The sequence below is a fragment of the Haplochromis burtoni genome, unplaced genomic scaffold (assembly GCF_018398535.1).
Source record: "Haplochromis burtoni strain Fernald_Lab_line unplaced genomic scaffold, NCSU_Asbu1 Contig_188, whole genome shotgun sequence".
Taxonomy (NCBI): Eukaryota; Metazoa; Chordata; class Actinopteri; order Cichliformes; family Cichlidae; genus Haplochromis; species Haplochromis burtoni.
Window position 1 is genome coordinate 130,009 of NW_024582549.1, and position 24,925 is coordinate 154,933.

Sequence of the window (24,925 nt, forward strand, 5' to 3'; positions counted from 1 at the left end):
AATATCAGCAGGGAAAGGAAAGTGGCGATCGATCATCTTTATTTTAATCATCACAGTAGATTTGATTGCTACACTTGCATTTAACAACATAAAGCTGACAAAATCTTGAAAAGAGAAGCTGCGTAAGATGCTGTTGGCATTAGGATTTGTGAAAAGTTTGAATCCAAAAGAAAAATGAGTAAACTGTATTTTTTAAATTATGTTTACTAAGAGTAATTCCACTAATGCTGCTTTAGTTGGCTGACCGTGGCTCAGGGGGTTGGGAAGCGTATCTGTAACCGGAAGGTCACTGGTTCGATCCCCGGGCTCTCTGTCCTGGTCGTTGTGTCCTTGGGCAAGACACTTTACCCTACTGGTGTTGGCCAGAGGGGCCGATGGCGCGATATGGCAGCCTCGCTTCTGTCAGCCTGCCCCAGGGCAGCTGTGGCTACAACTGTAGCTTGCCTCCACCAGTGTGTGAATGTGAGAGTGAATGAATAGTGGCATTGTAAAGCGCTTTGGGTGCCTTGAAAAGCGCTATATAAATCCAATCTATAATTATTAGTTCCGATGAACATTAATGTCTCAATCGTGTTTTTCCCTTCTAAGAAAAAAAAGACAAGTGATTGACCAGAACAAACAATCAGATCTCCATAAAAGGTAAAGAAACAACAAGCAAAACCTACTACCATCCTTGAAAGCTCTTCACTTCCTTACAGATGCAAAACAGGCCGGCGTGGCATTAGATCCCTAATGCTGCTAGTGGCTGCAATGCATTTGCACTCTGAATCGCTATGATTAAGATGAAGAGTGCAAATGTTTAAGACCACCTGCTTGATCATGTTCAAAGCGAGTATCAGAATGGGGGAAAAAGGCGACTGAACGTGGTGTGCTTGTTGGTGCTAGACAGGCTGGTCTGAGTATTTCAAAAACTGCTGATCTACTGAGATCTTCCCACACAAGCATCTCTAGGGTTTACAGAGAATGGTCTGAAACAGCCAGCGAGCGGCAGTTCTCTGGCCAGATTAGCTCTGAGAAGAATGGCCAGACTGCTGGTAACAGGAACTCAAATAAGCCAAGCCATGTAAATGCACAATGTGCCAACCCTTGAAGCAGATGAGCTACAGCAGTAGAGGACCACACTGGGTGCCACCACTCTCAACTAAAAACAGCAAACTGAGGCTACGATTTGCACTAGCTCAGTCACGATTTCTGCTGTTTGGTGTAAACAACATGAAAGCATTGATCCATTGTATCATTGGTTCGGGCTGCTGGTGTAATAGTGTGGGTGATGTTTTTTTGGCACACTTTTTTTAAAACGATGGTGAATCCACTATACCCAGATGGCCTCCACAGTCACCAGATCTCAATCCAATAGGTGGAACGGGACATGATGCATGACGGATGTGCAGTGGACAAATCTGCTGCAACTATGCGATGGTGTCATATGGACCAAACTCCCTGAGGAATGTTTCCATCACCTTGTTGAATCTATGCCACAAATCATCATAAATAAAGGCAGTTCTGAAAGCAAAGGGGAGTTCAACCTACTACTGGCAATAGATACCTAATAAAATGGTCTTTAAGGTAGAAATGAACACATTGAAATGAACTGGAATTTTCCTTAACACGGAAGCTAAGCAATGACTCTCCTCATGAACACTAATGGATTTGACCATTACAGAGGTTACTAATATGAGTTTCAGCTTATACTGCAGGAAGTGGTTTCTTTCACTGTGGTATAATATACACACAATATACACAAGCTACAGATACTCTCTAAGAGTCTGCTTTCGATTCTTGAAAATCCATTAGGTTAATTGTTCTCTATATGGCCCCTGAATGATATCAAACATATGATATTAATAATATCTTAATTTAGTAAAAATGTTTCATAAACAGCCTATCAGCAGTAGCAGGCTGTCTCTTTGTGTTGGAGTGTGTAACCGAAATGCGGCTCTCTCCTCAAGCTCCTGCAGCCCAGAGGAGAGACTTCCCCTTCGCGGAGATTAGGATTATAGCCATACTAAGTCTGATTGAACACCGGAGAACAGCTCTTTCTGCATGTGTGTGTGACTGTGAGGATGGGCTTTTTTGTACACGACCGCTTCCCCGCGTACGTGAGAACACAGAAAGAGAGCGAGGTCCTAAAATCCGACCATATAAATGCCAGTGTGTACGTGAGGAGAACTCTTTGGTAATTGAGAATCTGCGCGAGATTATACATGTCTGAATCAGTCAGCGTGCATAAAAAGGTGAGGTGTAATGTTTGTGTACGTGTGCATGTACACCTACGCCACGGTTGTTCAGAGCGCAGTAGGAAAACGTCTGTATGAACACAGATAGTGAGTTTTGAACTTGTGCTTTGTGTGTGTGTGTGTCATGACTTACCCATGGAATCTGCATTTAAAATCAATTTTAGTGTTTAGTGTGAAGTATGGAGTGTGGAGGATATACGTTTGTGCTCACGTGTGTGAAGTAAATGCGCCTGTAAGCAGGAGAAGGTAAAATATCTCTGCGTATGTGTGTGTGTAACTCAGTGAAAGAGCTGCAGGTTTGTGACAAACGGCAAAAGATTAGGAGGGAGCAGGGAGGATTTAAGTTACCAACCACTATTGCAGGAAAATGTTCCCATTGCACTGAAATTCAACACATTCCAGAAGAGCAGAGCTTGAGTGAGGAACTGATTAAAAAGTATTTAAACAATTCTGTGAGTCAGAACCTGTTTGCAAATTCCAGTAATTATTATATTTCAACACATTGTGTTGGATGTTTGCATTTTCAGTAACGCTGAAACATTGCCATGGCTGAGAGCTGTCCAACCTTTTGTTGGGGCACTTGACTGCTGGCTGATTACCTGGGGATGAGTGTTTCACCTTCACGGTAGCCATTGAAAAGAGAGAAGGCTGGACATAGAGCGTCCTAATGGCCCTAAACCTCAAGGCCTATCACAGCTGGACGACTCAGAAATCCAACTTCTAGTTTTAACAGGTTGTCAATTGCCGAGTAGAGTATATACAAGAGGAATTATGTGCTACCGAGGCCCATTTAGCATTCAATAAATACTAGAATTATCAAAAATTCAGCAATGAAATAGGATCTGCATTGCATCCTTTGGAGGCTACAGCATGATTATATAATGCCTCTGTTTTAACGGCTTCATCGGCTGTAATTTTTGTTCAGTGATTACAAACAAAGTGGGTAAAATCAGCTTCTCTTTCTACAGTAAGTAGCTACTTATGTAACCACTTGTTCCATTATACTCTAGTTAGCTGGACAAACTAAAATCTAGCAAGTCTAAAAACATCTTAGTTACTGAGAAAAATTAAAAACAAAATTCTTTAAAATCTGTGTTTTGCTCTCATCACAGCACCACATACTGTTGAGCATGTAGCAGCATGTAATGGACACTGTTTGAAAAGTTGGACATTTTAGACCAAAAATAATGACAAATTAAATGAAACTGAGAAACATATGTTCACTTAAATTGTACATCATATTGTAAATATGTAGTCAAGTGTCTAACTATTCGTTTTTCTTTTAAAGCCTCATTTCCACCAATAAGCTCAGGTGTAAATAGCAGGTTGACACTGGAGGTTATCATTGTTATTAGCAGCTTTAGCAGCTAACTGCTTCAGACAAAATGTAGTCCTCAACAGCTCAGTGCACAACAACAGCTTTCTTGAGACCAGAAAAATAGTCAACACTGCCTTCTATCACAGAAGGAAGCTACTCTGAAACTCCGAAACTACTCTGCAGTGTCAACATGTTGCAAATAATGAAAACAGATTCCTGGGTGGATAATGATGACATTTCCATATCTATTTAACATTTAAGTAGTAATTTACAGGTATTCACGCATCACATTGTTCCGATGGTTTATTACTGTGTGTGTATGTAGCTTGTGAAAGTGCATTATTGTGGGGGGCTATGCAGATATTTTGTGCTGTGAGCTTTGGGTGCTCTAATTGTATGAACTTTCGTACGATCCCTTGCACCATGCACACACATGCCTTCTTGCTAAATAGATACTAGGTATAGTAGATAAAACAGGATACTTCTATGTATGTGTCCACTTGGGAAACATTAGAGCCTTGAGGCAAAACTGCTTCTTGTCCTCCTAAATACACAGAGTTTATGTCAAAAAGGTGATCAGCATATATATAAACTCGTTGACTGAGCACAAACTCCTACGCATTTCAATTTCGACTGATAAATTCAGCATACTGCCCATTCCCACAACACTAATTTTCTCACAACATGTGTTCACATGTGGGTTTTCCCTGAAAGATGTTAGGATTTCATTAATTTGGTTATGAATAGCACTAACCTCCAGTGACTGCAAATGAAAATTAGCCTATATGGCTAAATCTAGCAAATTTACATGATGGACCTAAGTGCACGTGTTAATATTTAAACCTTTTCCTTCTTAAATAGAATAAACATAATGGAAATCAACTGTTATGCCAGATGCTTTGCATTAAAAATGTAATATAGCCTTTCCTGTCTTGGCTGGTTTAATATGTAGAGCTACATCGATTTAATTAAATACTTCTTTTCCTGACTTCACATTGTATGAGTTATTGTTGTGAGTACAGGTTATATCTCTGCAGCATGTATTTTCTTTCTGCCGTTTTTTTGAATACCAACATTTGCAATCATGTAACAGCAACTTTTTCAAAAACTCATCCACCCCATGATTCAGTAGGTTGTAGAGCCACTTTCAGTAATAACTTGGAGAAACTGTTTTCTGGATGACTTTGTATCAGTCTCTCAGATCATTGTGGAGGAATTGTAGCCCCCTCTTATTTACAGTGTTGCTTCAGTTCATTAAGGTTTGCAGGCGTTGATTTTAACGCACAGCTATCTTAAGGTCCAACCACAGCACTTCATGCTGAAGCCTGGGTCAATGAAACACCATGATTTTTTTCTTTATCAGACATTCTGCTGTAGTGTTGCTGGGATCATTGTCCTGTGGCATCAACTAATCTGAGTCAAATTTTAGATATCGGCCTCACATTTGACTCTGCAATACTTTGTTGTTCAAAGGAGTTCACGGTTTACTTAGTGGCTAAACATCTCCACTTTGGTCTTGTCTGTCCATTGTTGTCAGATACAACTTTGCAAACTTAACCCATGCTGACATGTGGGTGGGGGTTTTTGGGATTATTGTGTTTTCTTTCTTCCAGGCAACCCTTCCTAAACAAGTCATTCTTATTCAGTGTCTTTTCTAATTGTACCATCATAAACTTTAACATTTACTGAGATCTGTTGCCCTTGGATTTTTTTTTGCAGATTTTCTGAGCATCGCACAACACGAGATTAAAGTGAATTTGGCTGGCATTGTGTTAACATACACATGAATGCTCCAGGCTAGCAAAATGACAAAACATATACTTTTACAGAGGTGCTCAGACTGTAAGGGTGTACTTTTTTTTTTTTTTACATTACTCTGTATGAGTACTCAAAGTATTTTTTTCCAGCATTAGAGAATAAAACCAAAGTGCATGGAGGATATTTAAACTATCCATTATATTTTATATAATCAGAAACGATCAACTCTCCTCCAGTACATCTGTAGAGAAAACATGAATCTTGACAAATATAGCTGTACAATGTGGAGCACAGATGTCCAATCTGAGAACACACTTTACAAGAAATACCACAAAATGTAAGGAACTATGTTATCTTCATTCTGCTACATCTGGAGCCTGGTTCTAGCTCACAAAGCTGGAAAATTGTTGGAGAGATAGAGAAGGAGGGAAAAAGGGTCGTTGTGTACATGCAGTGAAGTGCATGTGTGTATATGTGTGTACTCTCTCATTGCATGAGTGCTATAGGAAATATATTAATAAAACAACTCAATGTGTGGCAGCGATTGCGCCTGGCTACTATAAAAAAGGACTCTTTCTCTCTCATTCACTGAGTTGCACAAAAAGGTGTGACATCATCGGGGACACACAAGAGTTTCTACTAACAAGAGACTAAAATAGACCATGACGCCTCTCTGTCTCTCCCCCTCCCTCTGGTAAAATATCTTCTTGTTGTTTATCTTTCTCCCTTTCTTTCCTCATTTGTCTCATTCATTTTCCATTTCAACCATTTCAACACTTCACGATACCCAATTTCTCCTCTTTACAACAATCAGTACCACCTTTCTGTTTTTAACCCTTTTTCTTTTGGTTTATAAAAGACAGGGTTAGAGTTGGATCGATATCCCATTATAACATTACTGCAGAGATCTAAACATGCAAGCTAATATCATACTTACTGTAAACATGAGCTGGCATCCTCCCAGTATGTAATCCAGAAAAGTGTAGTCCCTTGTAATCTAGAGACACGGGAAAAAAGCAAGAAATCAGGAAAATAAGTGTGCAAGTGAGAACTGATCTGCTGAAGGGGCGATCGTGGCTCAAGAGTTGGGCGTTCGCCTTGTAATCGGAAGGTTGCCGGTTCGAGCCCCGGCTTGGACAGTCTCGGTCGTTGTGTCCTTGGGCAAGACACTTCACCTGTTGCCTACTGGTGGTGGTCAGAGGGCCCGGTGGCGCCAGTGTCCGGCAGCCTCGCCTCTGTCAGTGCGCCCCAAGGTGGCTGCGGCTACAATGTAGCTGCCATCACCAGTGTGTGAATGTGTGCGTGGATGACTGGATATGTAAAGCGCTTTGGGGTCCTTAGGGACTAGTGAAGCGCTATATAAATACAGGCCATTTACCATCTATAGATGAAATTATGTTTTCTATCATTCAACATTAACTTTGCTGCAAACATAAACACAGACATTATTCTTTTTAAATTTTTTAAACAAACCTGACATATGTTTTTCGTGACATAATGTGCAACCAGAAGAGCACCACTTATCTTGTTTCAGCACTCCAATTACAATGAATATTTAGCATGGATTTTACCGTCATTAGTCTAATCCCTGCTGCCAGCCAACAAATATAATTACTATATTAGCCATTTTCTTCATGCGCTGTGCCCTATGTGTGTCTCTGTACAAAGGCTTGTTCATGATTGTGTGTAAGAAAAAAAAAGATGGAAAGAAGGAAAGGAATCAATTATGAAAGCTTGTCATTGCACGCACACAGCTTTAATGTTATTCCAACAGGCATCTAAAGACTCCATGGTTCAGCTTAATGTGTCCTCTGTGGGGCTCTGAGCCATCGTACTAATTAGCTATTCAAGTGGAGTTATGAACGCCCAGTTAGAAGTGCGTCAGTTGATCAAAACTGAAATTCACTGAGTCGAGTGTTAAGATGGATCATTAAGACGTGATGAGAGGCCGGATAATTTATTTGATTTGCTACTGTAGGTGAGTTATTTTTGTTGCTCCTGCTTAGACTGCTAATGGATCAAACGTCTTGAGCTAATATTTAAAACAAAAGTTTGATATACCAGTGGTATTATCAAACTTTACTCAATTGTGCTGCTGAATTCATTGTGAAATATCTGTGTTGCTCTGTGTGGACGGGTTTAGTTCATTACTGCAGGAATTACTGCAGAACTTTCCGGTGAAGCCTCATGGTTCACTTATAAATCCTGGCGCAAAGGTATGCAAGGTGGTTCGCACAAAATATCAGAAAGTTAAAGTATACAAGCGGCTGGTAAAGATGTAGCAGCTAAATGGAGAGCATTTCCATCCGAAGCTGGAGCAACTAAAACACAAATAAGTGGAACTGTAGAAAAACATCACTGCTCTGTTTCTTCTGCCCCCTTCCTAAAAACTTCAGGGGACTTTAACTGTTTGTTAACACAAATTTCAATCATCAACACGGTAGCGATCTAGTGCATGTGGCCATGCAGAAGTTCAAAGTGAGCATCGATGTGCAGCTAACAAAGATTCAGCAGCTGTGTGAAGCCATCATGTCACCATGGACCAGCATCTCTGAGCAATGTTCCCAGCAGCTTGTATGCTATGAAGAATTAAGGCAGTTATAAAGGCAACAAGGGGCTCCGAACCACGACTAGCAAAATTTACTTAATAACAGTAACAATCACAGTGTTTTATTTTATTAAAGTTTTTTTATCTACTATAAACTTAGCACCTGTATAAGAGCTATAAGCTTTCAGTTAAAACCAACATTAAACCATATGGAAACATCAGAACATGACAACTAATAATGATGAATGCTTGAGCATGTAAAACCAAAACATTGCTTTCATTCTTTTAAAATATCACTCAATTTCCTGACTGAGTACAGATTCCCCAGTTTACAACACAGCTGTAATTATTGTTATTTGCTTCTTAATTTATTTTTCCTGGCATATTTCTCCACAGGGAAATATGCCAGGCAATCTAAAAATATTGATCTGATTTTAGATTTGGAAACACGTTTGATATGTGAAGCCACAAGTTGAATGTGTCGGTGACAGCAGTAAGAAAAAGAATACATCTACTGCAATTCTACTAAATTTATATGCAACCGAAGATTAAGATTGCTAAGAAACCTCCATCCGTCCTCACCTTGCAGGACTTGACAATGATAACTCCAGAATTTTTATAATTCTTCTTCTTTTTCTGTTTCTTGGGATTAATGCAGTCAAACTCCACCTGCAGATACAGGAACGGGTAAGAGGAAATGAAAGGAATTAAAATGAATGTGTCACTATCAGTAACAGAGGAGTTGGTTTAGCAGGGACAATACAAGGAGAGGAAAAGCTGAGATGACAGCAGAGTTGAAAAGAGTTGGTGTGAGATGGGAAAATGATCAGAGAGGTAGACGATCGAAAGACTGCGACTTGGATTCACAGCTTCCCCATAATGATGAGAGCAGGTTCACCTTGACTGTCAAACTATAGTGATATAGTACCATTAATACAGTGAAAATGAAAACAATACAGTGTTAAAAAACAGAAAGATTTAATTTTATGTGATGCTGTTGAAAGAAAAGTGAAGGACAGGATGGCTGCTAATACTGTAAGTCACACAGACACACTCTTAGGTGGCAATGTCTGATCAAAACAGACATTTTAGTCAGTCAGCGATTCATATGACAGGTAACTCTAAATGCCTTGTCATGTTACTAAGGCTCGGCTAAGGGATATTTTACATCTCAAAAGCACTTCTCTTTTTATCCATTCCATTCTCGCTCTCGCTCTGCTTACACCCCCCCACCTCTCCATCCTGCCTCTTATCTTTATTTCCTTGTTATTTCCCCCACCCAACATCATTACCACACATGATGAGACTCAGTGGGAGAACAAGTCATGAGGCCGCTTTGGCACATGCACGCATGCAGTTTCACTAGCAACACACACACACACGCGCGCGCACACACAGACCTGCTAATGAATGACCTACGTTCTTATCAGTGCATCATACATCTTTGACAGATCAGGAACTCACATGCGAAAAGAATAAATCTCAATAAAATTAGAAACAATACCAATGTATAAATGAATGCTTCTAAACTATAAATCAAGCCACAACAGGCAGAAATACAGACATCTGGTAAGAAATGAATTATAGCACTTCACATTACAAGTTAACACTTGGGCTCATAAGTTGATATCAGTTGATAAATATCATGAAATTACCAAAGTAAAACCCAATCACAAGTTTGTTACCGTGTCGCATAAGACAAAGTCTAACCTAAGATATACCCATGTGTACTCTTACTACCAAGCAATTGCACAGTTATAAGTCTAGTAATTACATTGTATTTACTTAAATAATGTCTCTTTATTATTATCTAATTACCCTACTACTAAACTCTGTACACACTGGAAACAATTCACTAGTTGCACACTGCTGTACGATGCCTGGTTGCTTGTAGACATTCCAAGTTCTGGTTGCCTAGATGACCCTCTAATGTGTTCACATCCAGGTCATATGTCATATATACAGGTCCTGTCTAGAAATTGCGTCAAGTTTATCTTGGGCCCTGCCCACTTTTGATCACCAGCTTTTATTTCGCCCGTATTGGCTCAAAGTCGCTGAATGTGATTCACTTTCTTTAGTTTCTTGTTGCAATGTTGGCCCAATTGCTTCCAGTGTGTACACAGCTTGACACTGCATTACAAAAGGATTCAAATGCTTAAACTCATTAGCTTTAATTTTATGTATGCTGCACGTACTGCCTTCCTGGCTTGCACACCTATTTGTTAGCATTTCTGCGGCCCACCCTGCATCCCCCTACTCTCGCCTCTTTCATATGTGTAACAGCGATATCCTAAACCTGGGAGGCACCGCTTATCCTGAATAAGCCCTTTCTCGAGCCGCTCTCTGACCTAGGTCATTTTCTTGTGTGAATGTGTGTGTGAATGGGTGAATGACTGGATGTGTAAAGCGCCTTGGGGTCCTTAGGGACTAGTAAAGCGCTATATAAATACAGGCCATTTACCATTTACCATTCTTCTCATGAGCCTGTCACCTTTATTATCAATAAACAGTGTTAAATCATGTTTGAGTTGTGTTATCTGCTAGCGAATAGCATGCTAACATGCCACCTGCTAAAATGGAGCCACAAGCACAATCATGTCAGTGTTTTACCTCCACTGAGTTCTGGGCTTCACTCATCTTTGCAACTGTGGTCTGAAACTCTCCAATGAAGTCATGTCCTCCATCATTATCGTAGTCATAACACAGCACCTGTAATTGTGCAGAATGCATCACATCATGCTAGTCTTTTCTTTCACATGGGCAGCTTATAAATAAAAGTGGAAACTCAAGCGGTTATGTGGTTTCTGGTATCTGTGTCCTACTTTCACTTCTGTACTGACTCTTCACTTCCTTTTAAATTTTTTTCAAGTTTGACATTCTAGCCAAAGGACACGATAAAATTATTTTTTATTTTTTTCACAGTTGATCTCACCTGTTAGATTCAGTGAAGATTACATTTGATACTAAACATGTCTTCTAATAGAGAAAGTAAAAATTCTTACTACTAACCTTGATGCTTCTGTCCACGTCTCCATTGCACAAAGAAATGAGAGGCACGGTAAAAGGTTTCCACACTGGATCTAAAGTGTTCTTTATGACCTGAAGTCACAGACACAAAAATAGGCAGAGGAGGGGATGTATGATGCAATTACCTGAACTTATGTCTGTAATTAAAGTTGTACCACTTTGTGTGAGGCCAAGTTTAGCTGAAAATGACAGTCAACGATAATAACAGTCAGATGAAGGTAAGTTTAACCTCTGCCAATGACTCACCTCTGTCCTGTGCACAAGCATCCATTTACCATCTTCTCCCTGTTTGTGAAACTCCAGGTAAGGGTCTGACTTCCCAAAGAAGTCCTGCACAAACAAACACACGGTGAATTTGCCCTCATGTCTTTTTTTGTCTGTTTACATCTCTTATCTCTTTCACAAAACTGCAACCACTAACCACTGCATGACAACTGCAAAACTACAGGTGATTTCTAAAAAAAAAGTTTCTTCGAACACTTAAAAGATCAGATTGATTAATTAATTCACTGGAGTTTTAACTACAGCATACAGCAGGTACACAGCTTGAGCTTGAATCCTACTCACAGTTATGATGTTTCTGAGTTGCAGTATATCAAAGCTGCTTAAACGCCGATATTTAATATGTAACAATTTTATAATATCAACAATTTTTAAAATTGTCCTTCAATCGGAAATAACACCACATGATAGTGTTTAAAAGGTACATATGTGTACTGTAGTACACAGTGCATTGTACCATAGGCCAAAACACCTTGTAATGTTACATAAAGGTAGCACCTATTATGGCAGCTGAGTCATTGTGCGCACTTACTTTTTTATATTTCAGGGTTTAGAAACATGTTGCTGTTACAAACCCACCGAATACTTCAAACCCCTTTCCATACCTGTTTTAACATCCCAGAATCACTAGCATCATACACAATACACACAATACACTTTCAGTTCAATCATGCCCGCGGCACATATGGCCCAAATGTGCGTTTCCTGTAAATGTTGTTTGTCCTGGTTCCTGGTTTCACCCAGTGATTTTAGTCTGATATAAACAGGCTTTGGGAATGTAATTTTTCCTTAATGTTGTTTCAAACAAAGTGTTGTTAGGGACAATTTTATTGAATAAATTTCTTTGAAAAATTATTTTTGTCATAGTCTTTGTTATCAGCGACCTTATGCAGTAAGGTTTAATTGACACTGGGAGATTATACAGCGTTTTTTTTGTTTTTTATTTTACTATAATCTTATGATATTTATACTCAACTAAAACTAAACTGAAATCAAAAGAATTTAAATGTCGAAATTATGACTGAAGCCATTTTATGCTTTAGTCAAAAGGCTACGACTAGAACTAAATCAAAATTATCTGCCAATACTAAATGCTGCAGGAATGACTGTTGGAGGTTGCAGTTGTTTCAGCAAACATCCCAAAATACATATTTAATGTGTCAAAACAACAGTTTTAATTCCAGCTACCCCAGCACCTGATAGCCTGTTGTTTGGCAGACAAAGGTGAAGACTATGAAAGCATTTAAATCTCGTCTGTGTGGGCTGTATTTGTGTGACCTAAAGTGGTATGCATGCTCAAATATATCTGAGTGTGTGTGTGTATGTGTGTGTTTGGATTTGCACCCTGAGTGTGTGTGTGTGTGTACGTGTGTGAGCATGCGGGGGTCTAACTGCCTACCTTCTTATCCAGTTTACGCCCACTCAGGGTCAAAGTGATGATTCTGTTGTCAGACAACTCCTGCGCTGTTATCTAAAATAAGAGCACCACACAACATTAGCGGCAGCAAAAGCACTCACAAATATTAACATTTACATCAACAACAGCAACAGGAACCGTTGGCAAACACGGTAACGGCAGCAGCCTCGATGACATCAGGATCAGCGACTGTAGCCATACCGTTCACGTAAACATCACAGACAACAGCAAGTTTAGGCGACACAGCACAGTGTGCATTTTTTACATTTGTCTTGTAACTCATTAAGTGCATCGAGACATTGACACCTTTCAATCAGGTGCATGGCCAGGTCACCAGGTTAGTGACTTCCATATATTCCTTATACAGCACTATTAGATTGGGTCTGAGGGCTGTTTATGATGGCGGTCATGCTCTGAGTCTCTTACTTCTAATTAGATCTGGGGGCAACATGGCGACCCGTCACACCCCAGTTTAAGGAAAATACTAACGCTAATAAGCTTGGGGTGTCTTTACTTAATTTATTTAAACCAACATAACTGACGATCCAACGGGAACTTACCCTTAAATAATCTGGTCTCTTCTCGGGACCATTCCTATTTTATTTTTGTAAATAAGGTTTTTAAAAAACAAATAAGTTCGTAATATTCATAATATTCAGTTCATAGTTCATAATATTTTCTTTTAAGAGACAGTAGACATTCTTACTGTAATGGATCCTTTGCCAGCTTGCTTCCCATTGGCTAAGATCAGGGGTCTGTGAAGTTTCTTATTGGACACAATCTATTGGATCAGGACAACAATTATTTATTTTTGAAATTGAGCAAAAATCCACTTTAAAATACAGTCTGCATCTAATTGTAAGAATAAATTCCATCTAGTTCAGTTTATCCTATCCCTTCTTCTCTAGACTATACCTGTAGTTATAAAGAATATACTTCAAACCAAAGAAGAAGAAATCATTCAGTACCACTCCCAGTGTGCAAACAAATGCTCCCAGGAAGTCGTGCTCGTCGAGCTGTGTGGCACACTTGTCTTCATCGAACATGGCAAAGCGAAGTTTCTGGATTTCTTCAAAGTGGTAGTCCACCTGGAACTTCACCCCAAACACTGGATTCAAGTTGTTCACAGCTGTTTCAGTGCGTCCCAGCTAAAGGTCAAGAAACAAGGAGAGAAAAATGCTGTAAAAATTAAATAATTCCAGTATTGTCCCTTTTAATGATTCACAAGCGTGTCATAGTCCTGGTCCTGAACTATCGAGCTCTGTCCAGCGCTTGTTTTTAATTGATCATGACCTAGGTTATTCCTTCCTCAACAGAATGCTCTTGTGTCCTGTTGTCAGGTCTTCATCTCTCTGCTAAGTTGGTTTCTATTTTATTTTGGCAGTCCTCTGTGTTTTATCCTTAGTTTTACTTCCTTTGTTTTGTTATACCTCATTAGCCTCACCTCTTGTACCCAGTTGTTCCCTGTTATCCTGATTAGTCTTAGTGTGTCAGTTTGTAGAAAGAGCTTTGGTTGTCCTTTGTTGTGATTTCCTGTGTGTCCTCTACCAGTTCGAGTCTTGAGTTTGGACCTTTTTTCCTTGTTCCTGTGTTTTGGATTGCTTTCTACCACCATTAACAAAGAGCTTTTTTTAATCCTGCCTGTAGAGTCTGGTTTTGTGTAGACACTACATTACCAAAATAGCTGCTCACCTGCATCTAACAGTCTCAAAGTCACCACAAAATCTAAGCTCCGTCCCTTCCAGCAAAACACAAGTGGCTAGTTTTTCCCTTGGTTTTCGGTCCATGTTCCTTAAACAAGACTTGAATGCCAAAATAATAGGTTAAAGTAACTGTGACTCCTCTGTTGTGGAAAACTGCAAGACTGGGTAGTCTCTGCAATCTTGCAACATGTGGCAATTTATACGGAAGGTTTGTAAATTCTTAATGAAAGCTTAAAAGACTAAAAATAAATGACTAGAAACATAATAATGAATTGAATTATTAGTATGAATACATGTAAATACTATCATACATAATCATCAATTTAACTTTTGAGTATTTAGTTGCAAAAGTTTAAATTATTAAAATTAAAATTAAAATTGGATTTTATTTTGGAATTTTACAAAGCTGCAAAAAACAAACAAGTTTTTATATAGTATAAAAATATTACTGTTTGTGTTTACAAAAAGCAAAGCATGTACATGCATACAGTATGCAATTTAATAAAGTGATACTGATATGTATCTGGCAACTGTAACGCACCAAACGATTGTAAAATAGTTTGAGTCGCTACATATGCGTGTCTGTGTTTCTCCAATCTTTTTTACTCTAGAGATTCCAAGAGAATGATGTGTAGTCTTAACATTAGTTTTGACACACACTTCTCTAAAAACATTTAATACTGAATGCATTAAACAAGAATCAGCCTCGGGCAACTCTTCAGCATCCCTGATTGTGACACCAGCATGTCGTAAAGTCTGTGGCGCCCACTCGAAGCCAGGATTCCCCCCGATAACAAGATGCAGCTAAAAAAACAAAACAAACTTGGCCAGTGATGATCAAATCTGTGGGAGTGTGTTAGACAGAGACCCAACAATGTGCCTCCTACCTGCCATCCCCAGAATTACTATAGATTCCTATAAATATTATACCTTTGTCTGACGTTGGGTTGATAAAGAACAGCAGATTTATCAGAACTTTTAAAGTAGCCTGCTGCGGTGGTTTGTAGTAAATGTATCCTTAAACCAAAACAAAGTCCTAAAAAGCTGCAGCCGTCTGACAACACTTTATCCAATTTAAGGGCCCTTTCCCCTAAAGCCATTGTTTTTGATGTTTCTCAATGCGCTGTGTTCTCATGGCCCCAGAGAGCAGTCCAGACAGCAGACAGATAAGAGGGTGTGGGTGCCTGAAAAGAGTGCTGTGAGAGTCATGTTCTTTGCTCTGACTCTTCTAAACCAGGTAGTTGACTGGCTCATCCCACTACTCTCCAGCCTGACTCACCCACGACACGTACAATCATTAAACGAGGTCACATATACTCAGCCTGTCACCACTGAATATAAAAGGCCTTAAAAAAGTTCAGCTCATTCCTATAACGGAGACGGGAGGGATGAAATGCAAACCACTTACAAAAATGCATCTAACCCTCTGCAGGTTCAGAAGGAAAGGAACAACCACTGGATGTCTAGAATTTCAATCTGGAGAATTTAAATTAAACTAACTGAACTTTGATACACACCAAAAAAGTGAAATTCTTTTTGAAAGGAAAACTCTTTTTGATGATCTCCAAACCTATGGGACCTTTGGTGTCAAACACAAAGCCCAGGGGCCAAAATCAGCCTCCAATAACTCCAATCTGTCTCACTGAACGGATTTTGAAAATGTGAAGGAGGGCGTAAATTTTACACTTGTGCAGTAGATGTATTTTCATAGGCTAATCTGTTCAATAATTGTATGCTGTTGTAATGCTGCTCCTTTGACATAAAGAGTCAGATAGCATCACATATTTGATTTGGCAGTTTTAAACCAGATACCCCTCCTGATACAACCCCAAAGGGATTTGTGTCTCTAGCTGGAACTCAAACAGTGACCTTTAGTTTGCCAAGCAAATATGTCAACCATCAAACTATGGAGCCATCACTATTGCCCTATAGTGTCTAAGACCAGCCAAACATCGAACAGTTTTTTTCTTGAGCCCATTTCCCAACATCTAACACTTTTATTCATAGTAACATTTACTGAAGGCACATCTAGACAGTTTATTAACCTCAAACGAATCTCCAATTCTGCAGAATCCTGGTATATTTTCTATTCACCAGTCTTTACTCAAAAACCCCTGCAGCAAACAGCAGTACCGCCATCTATTACTTAGCTGTTCTTATGCAATTACACCTTCTTCTTTCATCTTTATTTCCTGCAACAGTTGTAGAGAAATGAATTCCTTGATCCTGACGGGTCCCAGTGGTTGCATACGATCTTCCAATGTTCATATATATTGTATATACTCCTTTCACTATTCTTGTTTGCTATTTATTCCTGATGTCTTTACTATTTACATTTTATTTATATTTATATTTTATTTTAATTCTGTCCAGTACATGTACAATGACAATAAAGGGCTATTCTATTCTATTCTATTCTATAAAATGTACCTTTCTCGTGCTACTGTGAATGCTTTTATCTAAGATACATTTCTCTCTGACTGTAGGTAATGATATTAGTACAGAACTGAGATACTCCAGCAGGAAAAAGGTTTTAACTTCACCCTGCTACCGGTGCTTGCAGCACTTATCCATCTGTCTGACTCATGGGAAGGGAGCAGGGGAGAATGGCTGCACTTCGTAGCTTAAAAACTCAAATTATTGGGACATCACAGCACGCCAGCAGGCTAAAATCTCATAGAAGTGCCTCTGTGGATTTGATCCTGGTTCACTGAGCTTTAGAAATGAATCAGATCCCTCTGGCGCTTCATGCCTCCTTTCGTTTCTTATCTGTTTATGTTTACTACTAGATAAAAAAGAAAAACAACAATACAGGTCACTGAGATTACTTCAGATAGAGGCACTGCCCGCTGCAGGAAAAATTAAGCTGTAGAACTGCAGCTGGAAGAAACAGGTACAGGAAGAAAAGTACAGGTACTGATAGGGTTATGATAGATAAATAAATAGACTTTTAACAAAACAAATGCAATGGATGTGCATCCCGCAGCTTAATTTATAGTGAGTTAAAGGAATTTAGAAGCAATTTGTTATAAGTGTTCGTGCCTTAGATTTGAGCGGACACTTTTATTTTTTTCATTCAGCAGACAGGGAGAACCTCCCCCAACAACCCGCAACCCCAAAACATAACAAGGACACTTCAGCCCAACAGCTGATGTTGAATCAATGAAACAAACCAAAGCGGCTCTAAAGACATCGGTGATGATGTTGCTAATAAATAATCACTAGGACCAGCCTACAGCACCAAAACAATCTCTGCTAAACACTGACAACTGGCAGGTGCAAAAATGTACCAGTGAAAGTGTGCTTTGGCTTTACAGTTTAAATTTAATGTGTTATAACCATAAAAAATGCAACACAGTGGCTGTCAGCAAAAGTTACTTATTTAGTCATCAGCTACAACAATTTTAATATAATTTGTGTCTTCTTTGTGTCCCGAATCATGTCCAAAGTTCACTTTCCTTTAAGCTTCAGTCTATTTACCACCCCTTACTGAGGCTTCTAAATATCCCGTGTTTATTGTGCACTCACTAACTTTGTTGTATGTTATGGGTTACTGAGCTGAAAGTCTGAGTTTTCAGTGTCTCTTTGAACATGGATTGATCACCATGGTAACTTGTGCTTACTGCATAACCCGATCTGGAGCAGATTATGTTCAGCTTCAGTTTAAAATAGTCTGGTGCACAACATTTTCAGTCATTCAGTCTATTTACAGATGATACGAAGGAGCCTTTACCACCACTGAAATAATATTCTAGCAATGAGTGTTTTCATGTTATGCAAAAGAGAAAAAAAAAGAAAAAAATCTAATTTTCTGCTCTTACTTTTGATATGTGTAATTACATATCAAATATTCTGGGGAGTCCTTAATCATTTACGAGTGGAAAATTCAAAACAATACTCTGGTGTGGAAAGTTTTAAACCTAATATTAATCATACACTTGTATGAACTGACTGTCCGTGTGCTGGATTTCTATTCTTTTGATCGAACAGCTAAATTTAATAACGTAGGAATTTAAATTACTGGAAACTTGGAACTCTGGGGACTAATCGTAGAGCTTTGAAGTTGTGATAAATGTAGAGGTGTGTTTATTTTTTAAGACACATTTTTAATATTCTTATAACGTATTTAAAGATGAAAATTACTACAAAATGTCAGTTATATGGGGCTTAATGTGAACCACACCATTCACATATGCATAGGCCAGTTTACATTGGAATGAATTATAACAAAACTTACTGTTGAGTATCATTTAGTATCACAAATGTAGATCTAATAAATAAGGCTGCATTTACTGCACAGGACTGTTAGATTTTTAAACCCTCTGGTTTGAATATGCCACTGCCTGTGAGTTCTCACTTACAGTGTTACAGGCTTATATCTCGGTTTATAACACGTGTTGAGATTAGTATTGGGATTTGGAGTTGGAAGCTCGGAGAAAAAAAATCCTTGGATTTAGAAAATAGCCTCGGTAGTGTGATACTTGGGCGCCACATCATTTACATAGCTGAGATCCATATTTCTGTAGACCTATCACATTCTTCAAAGACTTTCTAACACTAACTTTGGCTGTTATCTCCCATTTATGGCTACAGTCATTCACTTTCTTTTGCCTTCTTCTTGTTCTGTCGCTCATTCATGTCATCACCTCGCTGTCTTTCTCTCCTCCTCCTCCTCCTCCTGTCTTTCTCTGGATAATTTTCCCCTCGCCTTCTGCTGCACCCTTTTCTCATCTCCCTCTCTCGCACCTCCTCGTTCTCACACTCTTACCCTTTCGTACCCACTTTTTCTCTCTTTCCCCTCCCCGATGGACCCAGCTGCTTCTCACACCTCTAGCTCACAAGACAGACGAAGATAGACAAGAGACTGAGACATGGAGACCTAGAGAGGGGAAGGCTGGCGACAGGAACGAGAAAGACAATCAGAGAAAAAAACTGAAAGGAACAGGAGGAGATCAGAGAAGTGAGAAAGCTGAGCGTGAGTAAAACAGCGAGCTGTGGATAATATCCGCGAAAAGGTTCGGGCCTCATTTCGCCTCCTCCATCGTTGCCTCACTCTAGGAGCACTAAGCTTTTGTTTCCCTTCCCGTTGCTATGGTAACTGTTGGCAATTTCACATCGGAGCCACATGCCCTGCTGACCGACAGCTAGCTGCAACCCGAGGCACTCGCCTACACACACACACACACACACACACACACTAATACACATGCACACACACACACACACACACACACACAGGCACACATACACAAAAAACCCAGATTGCTCTGTTGACCAGCTGTTAGCTGCAGAAGATTCGAAGGAGGAGCCTGCACGCACCAAAGCTTCATCACCGTCTTCCTCTTGAGCATCTTCAACTTGTTTCCTCAGTGGGTCTACATGGATAGACCATGTATGATCAGGACACATGACAGCCACTTCCTAGCAGTGAATGCACAAAATATTAACAGTGCTGTTCTGGCATAATACGGACTTTGAGCAAGTGGGCTGGTAGTTTAAACGTCATCAAATGTCCGTTCCAACTGCGACGGTCAGTCGTCTCCATCACATGCCCCGCGTTTCTGGAAATCTTCAAAACAGATGTTTGCTAAGCTGCTCTGTTTAGAAATATAGTAGCTGGCAATGATTCTGCCTATTGATTTTCGTGAGCAGTGTGCTGGAGTCTTGAAAATGGCCTCATGATTATTACCATCTTCTCATGTTGGACCTCTGCACCGACGCTTCAAACCTGACTCAAGCTCACAGCAACAGTCGACGTGCACTGTGTACTTTTACTGCGCCTCAAGTGCGCTTAAAGTGAATTAGTAATGGCAAAAAGATGACTTCACAAAGCTGGATGAAGCGTTTGAAGACCTGTTAATATAAATTACCGGTAACCCAAGAAAAATACATAATTACTATGAACTGAGAACTATATAAAAACAGCTAACAAACAGCAAAACCAACTGACCAAGATCTGATACAAACTGGAATTTAGCAACAGAGTTGCTGCACTTCAACCTATTACCCCAGTTGTTGCTATTTGCAGGAAACAACCCAAACGAGCCAGGCTTGCCCTAATCACAATCATACTACTGTTCTAATAATGCTCTCCTAGCATTTTGTTTGCCTTAGCAAACCATCTCAATGAGCTTTTGGGAAAACGTATTTACACATATTTGTACCATTAACTCCTTCCCCTCATTCAGCGGGGCACTTTATACTGCGGCAGATAAATTAAAGGTGCATCAAAGCTACTGAGCTAAGATCTGTTTCTTCTGCTTTGGACTCTCCAGCTGCCCATAAAGCCGAAGCAGAGAAGAAGAATTACCAGCTGATTTCAAACCAGTAACTTTCTGCTTTGAGTCATGAGCACACATCAGTGAGAGCCTCTACTGACCAGAAAGGATTTCAGTACAGCTGTTGTTTACTTCTCTGTTAGTTTTCTTGTCAACGGTAAAAACCAACAACAACAAAAACGAAGGTATAATCACTTCTTTATGCTGTCTGGACCTGTGCTCTGGTTTAAAGAGAATAAAGTGACGTTTTATGCCATTCAACTAGACTTCAGTGCCATCTTGTAATGGATACAAGGAACAGGTGAGTGAATGAGAGTCAACACAGTCAAAATGATTAAAACCACCTGAGTGGCTTTATCCCCGATGGGCATTTCTCATCACTGGTATGGACCACCAAGCCACTATACACATAGTTACCAGTTTCTGACTTATAAATGTCAAAAAAATAACACTAAAGGCCTTAAAATCCAATGAACAGCTAATGCAGCAGCCAAAGGCATTTGTTTTCCACTGCCTGTTCAATAAAGATACACGTAGCCACCATAATACCACGCGCTGGTTGGTAAAGGTCACAGTAAAGTCTCAACCTAAGCATTTTCAAAATCAATACCTCAGCTTTATGAAATCTGACTATGAAACTTAGGGCAGTGACTGACAAGTAGTTAGCCTGGCAAGGAGCAAAGGAGCTGATGGATGTTTTCCTGTAAATTTCTACACAACTGGATGTCATTAGAAAGAATGCTTCACTTTTTTACAGCTAAATGCTTTTCTAGTTAATTTTTGATTATCTCAAAGCATTTTTAATCCTCAACTTACCAGTTATTGAGTGTTAAAGTGAAGTAAGCTTGTCAAATTGTAAACATTTCTCTTATATTCTGTGAACACATTCCTTTTCCATTCCAGGCAATTCAAATGCAGCAACAGAAAGCCACACTTCTAATTGGAAATATGGCTTTCACTTCAGTTTAACCCTGCACCTTTAAGAGAAATGTCATCAGTAGCAGATTTTGGTGTTTCCCCTTATTTGGTGCTTTTCCAAAGTTTAAATCAGAAAAAATTATTTGTTTAACATGATGATGCATCCTCGTGAAACCTGAGATTTTATGGCAATGATTTAAAAATGTCAAACATGTATTACTGACTCTCTTTCCGGTTTTTGTGCCTTTGCCCGAGTCTACACTACTTGTCTTGGATTGGAATGCCGCTCATAAATCTTGCAACATCCTATTGGGCTCAGCATGCCATGGCTGATGCCAGATGGTCAAGACATCATGACTTTGGATCTGACTCACAACCTATAGGCTCTTCCTGCAGAGTATCATAGACTACAAACAAAACCTTCTGGTTCCCTTTCCTCGAGGAGCCAGCATGGTGGATGTAACCTTAAAAGCACTTCTTAGAATTATTCAAATTTTCCATCCTCCCCTCAATCTTTTTATTTCTGCACTTTAATCTTCTCTCTCCACCTCCCAGGAGTCGCTATACACAGTGTGAAGAAGCGCCAACATGGGTTTGACTACTTATGATCTTAACAGTAATATATCAACTCTCTGTTCGGCCTTTCCTCTTCAGTCTGCCATTCCATTCTCCATTGATTCTGCACCATTAAAACAAAACAATCCTCTCATTTCTCATGTCATTTTCTGTAGTCTTTCTCATCACTTGTTCATAAAGGTGTGGGAAACAAATTTCCCACACGTGGGACTAATAAAGGTTATCTTATCTTATAAAGGATGTATGTCTCTCCATCCTTTACTGTACCTCCACCCAGTTTCCATCCACTTCGTGGAAGAGAACGCAGAATGGATCCGACTTGGAGGCTACATCTCGATCGAGCAGGCTGGACGCGGTGACCGACAACTCCACCCGAGTGACACAGTGCTGAGGTCCGACACTGCGCTTCTGGCCATCAGTGGCCAAGCCCAGTGTGTAGGCCATGGTCACACCTGATCACCCTGAAGGAAAGCAAACAGGCAGAAGTAGGCAGAAAGACTTTTAGTTTCATACTTCTTGACACTTAACCAAATATGTCATCCCGTCGATTGACAAAAAAAAAAGATAAAACAGAGCTGCTGTGATTATTAATAACAAATCTCAGCACATTCTCAGCTTGTGCAATGAGAATATGTGCAGTGATATCATGACAGTGAACTAAAACTCTCTGCATTATGTGCAGTTAGCTGGTGGAAACATTACACCTGAAGATGCTACCTTTGGCTCTGTGAAGTGGTGAGGGTTATTTTTTCACAGACTAAATGAATTTATCCTCTGCAGAGTACCATCATAGCAGAGCTGTTACAGCCTGCATCACAGCATAGGCGCACATTCACTCACATTCCTATAAACACCTTCTTCTGTACTTTTTTGCATAAGTGTTCACTCACTGTGTGATGGGAGCATCAGAGAGCAACCAAAGGATATCTGGCATATCAACCACCAACCTTTTGGTTTCTAGATGACCTGCTATACCTCCTGAGCTGCAGCCACCCGGAATAGAACATAGAAAATATATCATATGTTTAAAATGAGAAAATGTACTATTTTAAGACAGCATTAAGGTCATTATGAAATTGCTGACAGCAACACAACAGTGTATAAATGTCTGGGAACTGAGGAGACCTGCTGCTGGACTTTTGGGAGAGGCAAGCCATCCCATTTTTGTTTGATATAGGATTCTAGCTGCTCAGCAGCACTGGATCTCTGTTGTATGTTTTCTTTGCACTAAATTTTTCCAACAGCTAAATGGTCTGGACTGTAGGCAGGTCGGTTTAACACCCGAGCTCTTATACTGTGCTGTTGGAGTAGCTGTGGTTGGGCTTTATCTTGCTGAAATATGCAAGGCCTTGCCTGAAAAAGGGGTCGACTGGATGCAGCCATATGTTGATCTAAAACCTGTATACATCTTTCAGCATGGGCACATTGCTAACTCCATAGGCACCCTAACATACAAGATACAGGCTTTTGACTCGAGTTGGTCCAAGGTGCAAGCTTGATGATCCCTCTCCTCTTTGGTCCATGTTTTCCAAACAGAATTTCTGTGTTAACAGGCAGCGATTCCTGGAAGTGTTCCCGAGCCCTTTAGATGATTTCCATGACAGAATGGTGCCCACTTTAAATGCAGTACCAGAGGATTACAGGCATTAAATAATGTTTTCCAGACTTGTGCACAGAGATTTCTCTAGATTCTCTTTTGATCATATTATGTACTGTAGGTGAGGAGATATTCAAAGTCTTTGTAGTTTTATATTGATTCTGAAAAATGCTGAAAATTGTTCCACAATTTGTGAAGATAGTTTTTTGCAGATTGTTGAACCTTGTCCCATCGTTACTTGTTCTTTTTATACCCCATCATCTTACTGACCTGTTGCCACTTAACCCAATTAGTCACAAAATGTTCCTCCAGCTGTTTCTTTTTAGTGCCACTTACTTTAACGGCCTTTTGTTTTTTTTAAATGTGTTGCTGCCATCCAATTCAAAGTCATCTTAAAATGACACATTTTCTCAGTTTAAACATTTGATATGTTTTCTACATGCAACTGTGAATAAAACATGTGTTTATGAGCTTAACACCGGTGAACACAGGTATATCTGATAAAACTAAGTTATGGTCCTGTTCTATTTAGCATGTTGATGCCATTCTTGTCAGTGAGCATACACAATGCCAGCACCTCATCCAAATGGAACAGAGCCATAATTAGAGTTATTAATTACACCTGTGTTTACCCTGAGCCAAAATGGCTGCTCAGTAAATGGACAATTAAATAGACCAAACTAAAACAGAGTGCAGGTACAGAAACTGGCTGAAACATTACCGAGGCTTAAAATGACAGAAACAGATGTGCAGAGATTTTCCTGTTAGGCTGTCATGAAAAAAAGATAAACAGCCAATATCAATATTATTCATAACCTATGGTCACCATCAGCTCAAAGTGTCTGCCAGTGCCACGAAGAGTGAGTAAATAAATGTGCTACTCTCATGTAATGTAAATGTAAAACTGTAGGTTGCTGTTACATACACACAGATGGCTGGTGTCCAGGATAAACCGCAGTTTCCTTGACGTAACTCTAACAGACAAGCATGTGCATGTGCTCATCTTACGCTGTATCCAACCAAATCCTAAATTACTGGAGACACCGCTGAGGAGAGAACACGAGATGCTCCCAACACCCTGGGTGTCTGAATCTGTTGCCACGCAGAGAGCACAATTACAGAAATCAGTGTTTGACATTTGTCGAATGGAAGTAACATTTTAATGTCACAGTTTGGGGGTTTTTTTTTAAGTTGTTTGACATATGTGATATCTAACGAAATGAGTGGAAGTTTACCCAGATAACAGAATTAGTAAATCCCCATTAC

General features: G+C 39.6%; 1 protein-coding gene across 1 annotated transcript in view; it reads right to left on the bottom strand.

The window, feature by feature from the left end:
• cpne2 (copine II) overlaps positions 1-24,925 on the bottom strand; it is a 51,739-nt gene that overhangs the window by 24,856 nt on the left and 1,958 nt on the right. The window contains exons 2-10 of the mRNA XM_005934997.3: positions 22,330-22,523; positions 13,556-13,735; positions 13,294-13,368; positions 12,570-12,641; positions 11,135-11,218; positions 10,871-10,960; positions 10,472-10,570; positions 8,444-8,530; positions 6,251-6,310 (exon numbers count right to left, since the gene is read on the bottom strand). Coding sequence (XP_005935059.1) covers positions 6,251-6,310; positions 8,444-8,530; positions 10,472-10,570; positions 10,871-10,960; positions 11,135-11,218; positions 12,570-12,641; positions 13,294-13,368; positions 13,556-13,735; positions 22,330-22,506 — 924 coding nt within the window. The 5' untranslated portion in view covers positions 22,507-22,523. The remainder of the gene's footprint in view (positions 1-6,250; positions 6,311-8,443; positions 8,531-10,471; positions 10,571-10,870; positions 10,961-11,134; positions 11,219-12,569; positions 12,642-13,293; positions 13,369-13,555; positions 13,736-22,329; positions 22,524-24,925) is intronic.